General features: G+C 41.5%; 1 protein-coding gene across 1 annotated transcript in view; it reads right to left on the bottom strand.

Annotated features, from left to right (window-relative positions):
- Nucleotides 1-209: 209 nt before the first annotated feature.
- RAP2A (RAP2A, member of RAS oncogene family) overlaps nucleotides 210-13,727 on the bottom strand; it is a 58,351-nt gene continuing 44,833 nt past the window's right edge. The window contains exon 2 of the mRNA XM_004714047.2: nucleotides 210-2,090. Coding sequence (XP_004714104.1) covers nucleotides 1,853-2,090 — 238 coding nt within the window. The 3' untranslated portion in view covers nucleotides 210-1,852. The remainder of the gene's footprint in view (nucleotides 2,091-13,727) is intronic.

Genomic DNA, 13,727 nt, shown 5'->3' on the forward strand with positions numbered 1-13,727 from the left:
CCCCCCCAGGGGGATGAAGAGTGGGTGAAAGGAGACAGCAGTTGGTGTTAAGACATGAAAAAAAAAAAAGATAAATTATGGAGGGTTTATGGGGGGGTGGGGGAATGAGCTGATACCAAGGGCTCAAGTAGAAAGAAAATATTTCGAAAATGATGATGACAACATATGTACAAATGTGCTTGACACAATGGATGGATGGATGGATGGTGATAAGAGCCGTCAGAGCCCCCAATAATATGATTTTTTAAAAATCCTTAACTAGTTGAAAAGAAAATGTTTTTAGCTACACTGTAGTCCGCAGTACAGACATTCAGAAGAAGCAGTCATCTTTGACTTGTGCCAAATTCCTAGCAACAATAGACACACATGTGCTCACAAACACACTTCTCCCAGTGACACACAGAAGACCAGAGTGACTTGCACAAGACTGTAACACCGACACGGAATGTGGGGGAGTGTGAGGATTGCAGGCTCAGTGTGATTGCAGTTCTGAAGGCCAAATGTATCCCCAGAGGGCCGGCTCAGGATCATCTCTCAAGCTCCAGCAGTTGAAAACCCTTCTACACTGGATTGTAAAAACGTATGAATAGGTATTTGCTGTGCCATTAGTCATGCAAATGGCTAATTAGTCAGCTAAGAAAAACTGTCAGAGCTGGTGCACCTTTTCAAAACAAAATATTCACTCTACCTTTATTTGCTACTTCAGTAATCAGGGCAAAATTGCTTTAAGAAAACCTTTAAGTAACTCTCCAGGAAAATTAATGATAAAAGGCTTTTATGTATTTATTTTTTTGGCCCTTCACCTTTCGCTCTGTAATTTATGTTTCTACTTTTAAGGCCAAATTATTTCACGTGGTTACTCAATTCTTAAAAGGCCTTGTATTCAAGCCCTGCTATAGCAAACTCGGTTTTGAAAGCACATTAGCTAAGGATCATTCCATAACCAGGCAAGGGGGAGCTGGCTGCTTGAACAAACATAATAATGCAAGGTATTTGCATTGTCCTGTGAGGTTTCTGCAAACAGGAATATCTGGATGCAACATGGCTTCATTTTCCTTACATGATGGTACTAGTCACTCCACTAGATGCTTGTTAGTAAGGCGAGGCAATTTCTTTTCTTCACAGTTGCTTCCTTCTTGCTCAGCAAGGTAATAAAGACCTTCCCTGCTTGGTGAGGATAGGTGTGGGCTTTTAATCGGGTCAAACCCTTGTGGAGACTCCATGTTGTACTTGTACACAACCTGGACTGGTTCTCCCTCTCTATCACACACTGATGCTGGAGTGCGTTAGGAAGATCACGCTTACAATTAAGCACAACTTTTGAAAAGCAGAAATGGCAACTGAGCAAAGACTCCTTCCCTGTAATGTTGTTGCTAGGTTAGCTCTTATCGTCTTACTTGAAGGAATGCATGGTTTAGAAGCACGATCCTAATTCCTGAAATTCAGTACCCACGTAGGAAAATATTTCTCATTATTATTATTATTTAAAGAAGACAAAATATTTTAACTGTCAACTGTCATGGGATTTCTCCTGGTTTCTCGCTCAAGATTATGTTCAATGTATGCAATAGTTGCTTCTGTCAACCCCGAGGCAACACAATCTATGCTTTTGAATGCGATCACCCTGTAGATCAATCGGCTCTGCCTTCAAGTTGCAGGTGCCTGACGGAGACTGAGGATAATGATGAACACGGTAGCGACTGAACCCAAATGTTACTCAGAGACGTTCAATTCCGAAGAAGGGGGTAGGCTATGTCACTGTAGATTCACCATGTATGTCCCCTGTGAACTCCGTGGTTCTCATGACCTATACTACTGAGCAAATCCCAGTCAGGATAGCCACATTTGAATGCTACTGTATGTTACATGCAGAACAGCATGGGTCATCTTTGTCAGGCTGTGCAGCGTAGTTCATTTGCCTCACAATTTCTGCAAAAAGTTCATCCACCATGGTTTTACTCTTAGCAGACGTTTCCATGAAGGGGCAGCCCCACTCCTCAGCCAGGGCCCGACCTTCATTGGAGGAGACTTCTCTCTCACTCTCTAGGTCCACTTTGTTGCCAACCAGGATGACCGGCACTTTCTCATACCTGGGAGGGTGGAAACAAAATACACACACATTGGAGACGTCAGTACAAAGCAAGCATGCCCTCTCTTTTCGTACACTCTATTAGACAAAACATTCTCTTTGGTGGCATGAAAACTCATTTGCTTCGCTGGTTTTGCCATGAAGGGCATCTAGAAAGACAATAAAAGAGCTAAAGCAGTTACTGTTGGATCCACTCTGACCCATGGCGACCCCATGTCTAGCTGAGTCGAATTGTGTCCCAAGGATTTTCAGTGGCTGATTTTCTTAGGGGTAGATCCACCAGCCGGTCTTCTCAAGAATCTATGGGGTGTCCTTATATTGCTAACCTTCCAGCTTAGTACATCAACGGTTGGTACTACTCTATGGTTCCACTGTTTTCATATTGGGTCACTAATGAGTAGGTCACTAATGGGCTTTTTCTATGTATTCTTAATGAATCAATCCTATATTCTTTATAATCAGTTTGCCTTTTTAGATGTACTTGAAAAAATGTTCTTGGAATCTCAGAATAAATCCTATTACATTAATTAAATTCAACCTAAATTTAGGTCAACACAACTAAAATTTTAACAGAAAATAGGTAAGGTAAAATTGCATTATGTTCTATAAGTCTGTAAAATTGATCATGCTTTTGATGGTCTTTAATAGTTCCAAAGTAAGGAAAAATCTACTAGAATTCATTAGGTGGGGATATCATCAGATAGAACTATACCCCATTCCTTTCCAAAATGATTGCAGGTTAGCCAGTTGAGGGAGATGCAATTACAGTTCCTTTCAGCCTGAGGAGAACAAAACATCTGGGGTCATTATTTTTATTTGATGTTATCTCTTCTTTTCCTTTCTAGCTATCATAGGTGTCTCTGAGTAAATATGCCTGGCAAAAGCAAATCAATAAGAAAAGAACACAGGAAAAGGTTACAGGTTTTTGGGTGTTTTTTTTTAAAGATGGTTCATTCTCTAATAGTTACTCCACGTGGCCCATGGTATGGCAGATTATCAGGGGCTAAAAATAACAATGCATGGTTTGAGTTTGCAGGTTTATTTAATTGTATGGCTCCAAGAAACACTACTAATATATTCTACAGCTATCATTTATAACTTTTAAAAAAATTGTACAAATATGTAGCCTTGTCCCAGCAAAATGCCTCTTTCTATAAAGAAAGTAAACAGCAAAACTGGATCTGAGATTTTAGTAGTTATATAATCTGTTGTCAATTTGAGACTTGGGAGTGAAGGGGTAGAGGTTAGCCTGTCAATCAGGTCGTAGCTTGAGACCTCACGTGGAGGTGCTAAGGAGATTAATAGCTCATTGGAGGCGGGACACATGCTCACTCCTTGTGAGACATTTCTGTTGACAAGACACATAGAGCTACAGTAGAGCTCTGGAGCCGGAGGAGCCACGTGGAGACTCCTGACAGCACTGAGATGCTTATACCGCTATTGGATCCACAAGACCTTCCACCCACTGGCCTTTGATCTTCCTGCATTTGGCATCGTTGCATGTGCTTTGTGAGTCTGAAGAGGACTTTATAGATTGGTATTGGACATATGGGCTAATATTGGGCTTATGGACTTGATTTGGACTGGGCTGGGATGTTTTCTCAATATTCAATTGCTCTTATATATGAAGCTCTTTCTTATATACATGAGTGTCTATGAATTTGTTTCTCTAGTCTACCCAGACTAACACAGAATGGTGTAACAAATCTGACTGACACACAGCTAATTGGATAGGAGAGGGGCACAGAGACAAGCCTTTCCTGAGGCAAGACCCATAGAGCTGTTATCACTCAAGAAACTGGTAGAATGTTTGCTATAGTACTCGCACAATTTCATCATCCAGTCCAAGTGGTTCTCTGCATTCACCCTGGCATGTAAAGCAAGCTGGGTTCCCAGCAAATCCCCCCCTTTTGGGGGGCACTAGATCAGGCTGAGAATGGTCTCCACAGATATATCTCAGGCAGTGTGTCATTCCATAATTGAAATATTAACATAACGGGTAAAGATGAGTGGTGAATACATCATAAAGCAGCAAATCTACCAATGGAATAGTTTTCATTGTACAGAACTAGATTGGGACAACTCCCAATTTACACCAGAGAATTTATACGAATTCACCGTACACCAACTGTACCCTTATATTTTCTGGCTTTAGGTCACACTTAAATCCCTGAAGAGATGACACCAGGTTCTTCCACCGCCTGAAGGAGTCTTACAAGTTGTTCCTGCGGTGCAAAGGTTATGTGCCTGGCTATTAAGACAAAGGTTGGTGGTTCGAACCTATCAGCGGTTCTGTAAGAGAAAGGCCTGGTGATCTGCTTCCTGGGGTGGTGTTCCCATAAGAATTGTAGCTACGAAACCAACTGTGTTGAGAAGTTCTACTCTGTCATGTGGGGTCACCAGACCCAAACCAAACTCACTGCCATCGAGTCAAAGCTGACTCATTGTGCCCCTATGAGTTAAGGTTGAACTGCCTCAGTGAGTTTTCGAGACTGTAACTCTTTTTGGGAATAGAAAGCCCATGTTTTGAACTGCTGACCTTGTGGTTAGCAGCCCAACAAGTAACCACTACGCCGCCAGGACTGTCTCACTGAGCTGGAAATAGATTCAACAGCATAACATTATGAGTCCCACAGATAATAAAGTTTGCTCCTTGGCCTTGGAGAGGGTAAACAGCAGTTCTCAGGAGACTGCATTACAGAACACCACACAACAGCCACTTCACACAGAAATCAGGACAACAGCATTTGTCTTTCTTGCAAAACACAACAGTATTTCCTTTTTCTTAGCAGAGAATTGCTAGGTGCCTCTGAGGTAGCCCCTCTGACTCCCAGTGGCCTGGTGTACAGAGGGAAACAGTGCCCAGAAACATCCCCAAACTAAGTCAAGGCACCGCTGTGGAGTCTGTTCTGTCTCCTTGCACCCTCATAGGGCAGAGTCAAACTGCTCCTTAGAGATTCCGAGTTTGTAATAATCTTTATGGGAGCAAACAACCTCATTTTTCTCCCATGGAGTGGCTGGTGGGTTTGAAATGCCGACCTTGTGTTTAGCAGCACGATACTTAACCCACAGCACCACCAGGCCTCCTTATATACATCACAGTGTACTTTAAAATGGTTTGGGTGAAACACCATACACACAGTACCACATTAAGCCAAACTTATTGGCTGAATTTCAGCTAAAAACCAAATCTCAATGTGTTATAATTATTTCATGAAAAGAAAACGTGTAAGACATTACTTCGTATTATTAGTTAAGACAGACATATCTTAAGGACTATTTTTGAATGCCGATGTGATCTAATGAGGGGGTACCCTCCCCAAACCGGAACTGCACTCGGCAGAGCAGAGCTTTTGTATCATGCATCTTTTCCACCGGGGAAGCATAAAGCAACTCACTCTGAGTTAGTGCACCCAGTGGGGTCGCCTGGGAAGGTTCCCTCAGATCACAGTGAATATTTTAGTAAAAAAGTTTCACTGGAACCTTTTTTTTTTTTTTTAAGGTTCTTTACAAGTAACATTTGATCATGTGGTTTTTGTTTTTTTTTTAATCATGTTACTGGGGGCTCGTACAACTCTGATCACAATCCATGCACACATCATGTCAAGCACATTTGTACATTTGTTGCCATCATCATTCTCAAAACATTTGCTTTCTACTTGAGCTCTTGGTATCAGCTCATTTCCCCCTTCCCTCCCGGCTCCCCACTCCCTCATGAACCCTTGATAATTTACAAATTATTATTATTTTGTCTTATCTTATACTGTCCAGTGTCTCACTTCACCCACTTTTCTGTTGTTTATCCCCCAAGGAGGGGGTTATATGTAGATTCTTGTAATTGGTTCCCCCTTTCTACCCCACCTACCCTCCACCCTCCTGGTATCACCACTCTCACCACTGGTCCTGAGGTGTTCATCTGTCCTGGATTCCCTGTGTTTTCAGTTCCTATATGTACTGGTGTACATCCTCTGGTCTAGCCAGATTTGCAATGTAGAATTGGGATTATGATAGTGGGATGGGGAAGGAGGAAGCATTAAAGACCTAGAGGAAAGTAGTATGTTTCATCGTTGCTACACTGCACCCTGACTGGCCCGTCTCTTCCCCGTGACTCTTCTGTAAGGGGATGTCCAGTTGCCTACAGATGGGCTTTGGGTCCCCACTCCGCACTCCCCCTCGTTCACAATGATATTTTTTTTTCTTTGATGCCTGATACCTGATCCCACTGACACCTCATGATCACACAGACTGGTGTGCTTCTTCTATATGGGCTTTGTTGCTTCTGAGCTAGAAAGCCGCTTGTTTACCTTCAAGCCTTCAGACCCCAGACGCTCTATCTTTTGATAGCTGGGCACCATCAGCTTTCTGCACCACATTTGCTTATGCACCTGCTTTGTCTTCAGCATTCCTGTCATGGAATGCCAGTTTAATAAGAAAAAAGTGTTCTTGCATTGAAGGAGTACTTGAGTTGGATCCTCTTATTTTTGGTGACGGCCGATTTATGACAACAGCGTGGGGCTGTGAAATTTTGTTTCCTGCCTGAGAAAAATGCAGCAGAAACTGTTGTGATGTTGAACACAGCTTGCAAGGACAGCGCTATGGGAAAAACTCAAGTGTATGAGTGATTTTCTCATTTCATAAAAGGTGACATGTCGATTGATGACAAACCTCATTCTGGACATCTGTCAACTTCCTAAACAGTCCAAATGCTACTTGTAGTATATTTGGAGTTCATTCCACCAGGTCAGACTGTTAATCATTCTTTCTATTTAGAGGTTTTGGAAAGATTGTGTTACACTGTGTGAAAAAAAAAAAAAGCCTGATTCTTGGCAGATGGGACTGGTTTTGCCATGATAATGCACCTGCTCAAGCAGCCATCTCAGTGCACCCGTTTTGGGCAAAAAACAGCATGCCTCTCTTGCACCACACACCTTACTCACCTAACCCCACTCCGTGTGACTTCTTTTTGTTTTTGTGGATGGGCATGACAAAACAGCCATTTGACGACACCGAAGAGGCCGGCAGTTTGAAATGACCAGCTGCTCCGAGCAAGAAAGAAGAGGCTTTCTACCCCTGTCCAGAGTCTCAGTCTGGGAAGCCCAAAGGAGTAAATCTACCCTCCGCTCAGGGCCACTCTGAGGCTAAATCGACATGATGGCAGTGAGTTGAGCTGTGAGATCTATCTGTATAACGCCCCCCCCCAACCCCCAGCCCCAAATTCTGCATTATAGAAAAATCTGAAGCTGTGTAGTATTTTAGACTTTTTTTTTCTTTTTGCAGCAAGCATCGCAGCATACAAATGCCAAATGTGACCAATATTTTATGACAAGCCAAGAGATAGGACTTAGGATGGGGTAAGGCGCGTACTTAGGAGCCCTGGTAGCACAGTAGTTCAGTGCTCAGCTACTGTCTGAAAGGTTGGCAGATCAAATCCCTCAGCCGCTCTGTGGAAGAAACCAGTGGCAGTCTGGTCCTATAAAGATTTCTGCCTTGGAAATCTGCGTGTCAGTTCTCCTGTCCTAGAGGGTCATTGTGCCTCAGAATCAACTTGGGGACAGCTGTTTTGTGAAGGAATTGAGTCCAGAGGTGAAGGCCGTTACTTTTATATTTATACCAAAAATCAATGTTCTTCATCCTCATGAATAGCTATGTTGGTGGTCTTTGCTTTCTCCCTTATCTAAAAATCAACATTTGGAAAGGCAGTCGAAGACTCAAAATTCCAGAAACATTTCAGTGTATGAATTACTATTAACCTGATGAGTAAGAGACTAGCTTGTCTACAGCTTACAGATCAGAAGGTTTGTTGGAAATTGTAGACTGTCTTGCTCCACATCTTATTTAGGAGCAAGATCAGGGTCAGATGGTGGTCTATGTGTCTCAGTTTTAATTTTTTCTATTGTCTGTGAACACGTGTTGTAGCATGAATTGTCATACTACTTCATGGACTTGTGGGCAGGATTACCTAACCCATAGATCAACTATCCTTCAGAGCAGCTCTACTTAGTGCACGGAAGAAACAGCAAAAATCGAGGATTTTGCATCACAGCAGAATGTTGATGGGCTTCTCAGGGAGGCAGTTTTGTAAATACCAGTAGTTGAAAGGATTTGATATATGTATTAATGGCCTTGATATTGCTTTTTCTCCTTCTCATGTGTATGCATATTTTATTCTAGGGTTGTCTAAAGTTGAGAAATAAGAACATATACATATATGCATACATATGTGTGTGTAAATGTAGATATACCTCATTTTATTGCACTTCATGGATATTGCATATTTTTTATAAATTGAAGGTTAGGGTCCACCTTGCCTCAATTATGTCTGCCAACATTCTTTTCTCCAGCAGCAAGCGGTCCTGTCATGTATATGTGTCAGATTTTAGCAGTGTTCATACTATTCCAAGCTTCCTCATAATGCTAATGCCCAGGACTGAAGCAGCTGCTACCTACCGCCAGCCTGCCCACCAGACCAAGCCCTGAGAATTAGCGCACAGAGCCAGTGCTTCAAGTATCAGTCTGTGGCCTTTGAAACCATTAGGGTGAAATAATAAACCAAAGGAGACGTGCTTTTGCTTTAAAAAGTAAACTAAAACTTGATAGGGCTATGGGTACATGTATGGTCGGCTTCTGTCCAAATGTACATGCGGTGAGAGCAATCCCTGCCAGGGAGTTTCACAAGTTTCATGGACACATAGAATTAAAAGACAATGTAATTTTTCCTACAAACTTTCTGAAGTCCCCTCCTATATTGATGCCTGGACAGTACACGCTTCTGTCTGCATCGCTATGTATCGGAGGTACGTATCAGATGCATTTTTGCTTTTGTACAGTGTACTGTAATTGTTTGCGATTTTTAAGAAATTTTATCTAAGCCCTATGATGGCTCCTAAACGAGCTGCTTATTCTAAGCCTTCTGACAATAAAAATAAGCGCCAGAGGAAGATGCTCACCATCCAGGAAAAGGTAAAACTTTTGGATATGATCAAAGATGGCAAGAAAATCGTGGAGGTTGCACGCCATTTCGACTTGAATGAGTCTTCCGTTCGCTCCATCCGTAAAGAGGAAAAAAACATCCGTGCTACGGCTACTTCCACTTTCAACAAGGAAGCAAAGCGCATCGTGACAAGGAATCCTACTTCGCGGAATTTCATTTATCACGGTAGGGGCTAGAACCGATTAACCGCGATAAACGAGGGTTCACTGTATAGGACACAGTAGAACTATTACCAAGACTATAACTCTTTACGAGAGTAGAAAGCCTCCTTTGACTTCCCAGGAGCAGCAAGGTGATTTTGAAACTGCTGGCCTTGTAGTTAGCAGCCTAATACGTAACCCATTCCATACACAGGGCTCCTCTTAGGGGTACTGAATTAAATGTTTGACCATATGGCCCATGAAGCAAATGATGTTATAAAAATCCAAATGATCCTTGGTAGAAAAATGGGTTTCCCATCACTATCCTAGATGAAAATAGGTCAGAATCCACTGATGGCAGCAAATTTGGTTGGGGGTTTGTTCCCATGACATACATAAATGAAGCATATTCACACAAAAAATATCTGGCAAACCTTAAAGGTATAGAAAATAAGAAATATTTTTAATATCTCTTTGAGAATCTTCTTGGTTTATATATTTCCTGACTTTAAAAAAATGTAAACAACTGACATAAAAATGAGATAATATGTCTATCTTGTAGGCTTATTCTCACTTAATATTGTGGGCCTTTCCATTTTAATAAGCAATATGCACTATCTCAGTGGCTACCTAGTATCCCATTTTATGAAATCTGAGCTATAAATACTCTTTCCTCATTCATAGACATGAAGAAAGCCCCCTTTCCATTTTTTGGTTAACATAAACAGAAATCTGGTTAATTTCCCCAAGAAGTGTGACCTCTGTTTCAAAGGCTATGCAGAAAGTTTACATGAGGACACCTCGAAAGTTTGTGTAAAAATGGAATGAAAAGATAATGGACTCTTTTCCATGAACTTTTTGAAGTACTTTGTACTCCTTCAGACCAAAAGGCTGGTCTTCATCAGACTGCAGTACACACACAAATGTATCAATATGTATATGGATAGTTTAAAATTGATATTCACTGATTTATTCTATGACCGATAGAGCTTATGTTGAAAGTGCCTGTTTCCCCTACCCTTTGGGACTGATATTGTTCATCTTCCAAAAATGTATGAAGGGGGCTCTGAAGACAGGGGTTTTGGGGGTCGAGGAGTAGAAGGCCCCCACCACAGCTTAGTACTATGAAATTTCAACACCTCTTCCAAAGATGTAAAACATGGGCTAACCATGACCGCCCTCCTCCTCTAAAGGTATGTGTTGTTTTGAGTGACTAAATACTTCATCTTCAAAGCATATTTCTGGTAATTAAGCTTGAATATCGAAAGGAAGCCACAGTCATTTTCTCTTGACTTCCTCTTGGTTTCAGAATGCATGCTGTGGAAGCAAAAACGGACTCAGCTCCCTGAAGGTGAAGTAGGGAGCATATGCAAAGCCAAAAAAGGTATTCAAAGCCACCAGGGACACTCTACCGCAATGTAAGTAGAAATCCTTCTGTTTCCATGCAAATTAAGAGCTGACATTGCACCAGAAGAACATCGTCCTGAGAGTGTATGCCAGAACAACAGTCAATGGAGAAGCCACTCAGAGATATTTTAAATGTTACATTAAAAGGCCACTTGAGGAGTGCTAGTGTGGCCGAGATGCAGCGATCCTGCTAAAGCCTTTATGTCCTGTTGATGACAAATAAGCTACCAAGACAAGATACAAAAGCAATTATCTGGAGACTCTGAAAAGCAAAGTGCAGCAGGTAGACTGGGAAGGCAGCCCATAACATCAGAAGACACGCAGATGGAGGTGAGTTTCCTGGTACAGCAAGCAATATGTATTTCCTTTATATCAACTACATGTAACAACGTGTAATTATCTTGTAGGGCAAAGTAAGGCTTCTATGCTCAGAGCAAGAGAAAGGCATATCCTGACGTAGAGAAACAACACAGGGTATGTACCAGAGTAAGGGAAAATGTGTTGTTACAAGGGTCCCAATTACTACATGCAGGGGTTTATTCCAAATGAAACATATTCAAGCATGTTTCTATGATGCATGGACGGCAGAAGACGAGTTCTCTCAATAATACACTTGTCTTCGTCTTCTTAACACCAATCCCCAAACCCGCTGTCATTGAGGCGATTCGGACGCATAGTGACAAGACGCAGGGCTTCCAGAAGCGTGTAGCCTCATCTTTGTCCCAAGTAGAGGTGGGTGGGTTTGCAGTGAGCAGTCTGATGCTTCCCTGACAGTGCCACCTTATTAATCTTCCTTGGGTGCTGAGTTAGTTCACTGTGCCAGCCTGGCCAATAATCACATGTGGGGCTAATTGAAAGGCGGAGGGATAAATGGGTGGTGAGCCTCGCCTTTCTAGTTCTCCGGTCTCATGTTTTGTGATGGTCGCACCGGGTGCAGCTGCCTTAGCAGTTCCATGCTTCAGCTTGCAAGATTGACTTCCTACAAGACATCCCCAAGGAGAAGCTACATGGACCTATCCCGATGCAGCCCTGGGTGCTGGAGCAGCCGTGTGGAGACCCCTGCCAGTGCTGAGATGCTTGTTCGTTCACTGACTCAGCTTTCCTCCTGCAGTCGGCATCATTGCCTCTGTTTTGTGAGGTGGAGGACTTTGTGGACTGGTGTTGGGTTAATGGCTTAATGTTGGACTTGTGGGCTTGGGCAGCATTGGGTTGGGATGTTTTCATGATGCACACTTTCTTTACATAAAACTCTCTCTTATACATGAGTTGCTGTGGATTTGTTTCTCCAAAGTACCCAGACTAATACAGGTGCCTAAAAAATAAAAAGCGGAGTAGGGGGGGAGGGTAGCGTATTTTTTGTGCCATGGAACAAGATGATTTTGAAATCAGGGTAAATACTAAATTTTTAACAAAACTCAAGTGGAAATCTTTCCAAGTCATTGAAACTCTACAGCAAGTTTATAGGAATTCTGCCCATACAAATTTTAGATGGGTCAAATTTTTAAACAGATCAAGCATTTTTAAAAAGTCATTTATTGGGGGCTCTTACAGCTCTTATAACATTCCATACATCAGTTGTATCAAGCATCTTTGTACATGTGTTGCCATCATCATTTCCAAAACATTTTCTACTTGAGCCCTTTTTCCCCTCCCTCCCCCACTCTCCCACTCTCATGAATCCTTGATCAATTATATATTATTATTATTATTTCATATCTTACACTGTCTGTTGTCTACTTTCACCCACAAGACTGTTATTTATCCTCTTTGGGGGAGGGGTTATATATCTATACTTGTGGTGGGTTCCCCTTTTCTCCCCCTTCCCCATCCCCGACCATCCCCTACCCTCATGATATGGCTACTCCCACTACTGTTCTTAAGGGGGTTTATCTGTCCTGAATTCCATATGTTGAGAGTTCTTATCTACACCAAAGTATGTTCTCTGGTCTAGCCAGATTTGCTAGGAAGAACTGGGATCGAGCATTTTAAAGAAGGTCAGGAATATCTCAAAGATGAACCAAGAGAGGGAACACCATCAACCTCAATAGACAGATAAAGTGGCTGAAGTCTAGAAACAGGTGGAGAGTTGTAGAATTTCCATTGATACAAAGATTATCAGAGTTGGGATTTCACTGCTTCAGTATTTTCGATTTTAAATAAACACTTTAGCCTCAGCAATCTTTTGGCTCAATGGGGGCCAAAAGCATTGTGTGAAGATCAACAAATTCAAAGAACCGATCTTTTCATCAATCTCCAACCAGAAGCCTTCATGAGTTGACGGACCTTTAGTATATTAACTGTTCCATAAAGTGGGTTGAACTGAGCCCTCTGTACTGCTCGCCACAGAAATATGTATGTATGTGTTTGTATATATACATAAAATAAAGTGTCATGGCTTTCTTTCTTTAGAGAACATTGCCCAACACACGGAACAACTGGATATTTATAAGCAAAATAAATCAATAAATCAACTTTTGATCTTCTACCTCATCCCAGTCACACAACTTTATTAGCGACAGATCAGAGAACTAAAGTTTAAGAAGAAAACCTGTGGAAGTGGGCATTGAGGATAAATTTTTATACTTTGAGAAAGATATACAAAACAGGATACAAAGAACAAAGAAAGTTTAATAAATTGGACTTTGTAATAAAATTAAGAGTCTATTCAAACTAAAAAACTAGAGTCACTGATATTGAGCTAATGCTGACTCACATTGTTTCTATAGGCCAGAGAACTACCCTCTGGGATTCTGAGACTGTAACTATTTACAGAAGTAGAAAGCCTGTCTTTCTACCATTTTCAACTATGTGCATGCTTAACATTACAAAAATTTAAAATATAATATAAAATGAGACAGAAAAAAAGAGTGAAAAAAAGTAATTTGTAATATACCTATAATTTACTCATCAACTATCTCACTGTCCAGCGTTTAACATTTATAACTAGTAAAAATCTACTATCTGACTATTTTACACACTAATGACATACACCTGGCAGTATGGATGAGTTGTGAGGGAAGAGCAATGCTGGCTGTGATGATTAAAGTAATGTGTCAATCTGGCCGGGCCATGATTTTATAGGTTGGCAATTATGTAATTT

The sequence above is a fragment of the Echinops telfairi genome, unplaced genomic scaffold, assembly GCF_000313985.2.
Source record: "Echinops telfairi isolate 266 unplaced genomic scaffold, ASM31398v2 ScPeMD7_24;HRSCAF=84, whole genome shotgun sequence".
Classification (NCBI taxonomy): domain Eukaryota; kingdom Metazoa; phylum Chordata; class Mammalia; order Afrosoricida; family Tenrecidae; genus Echinops; species Echinops telfairi.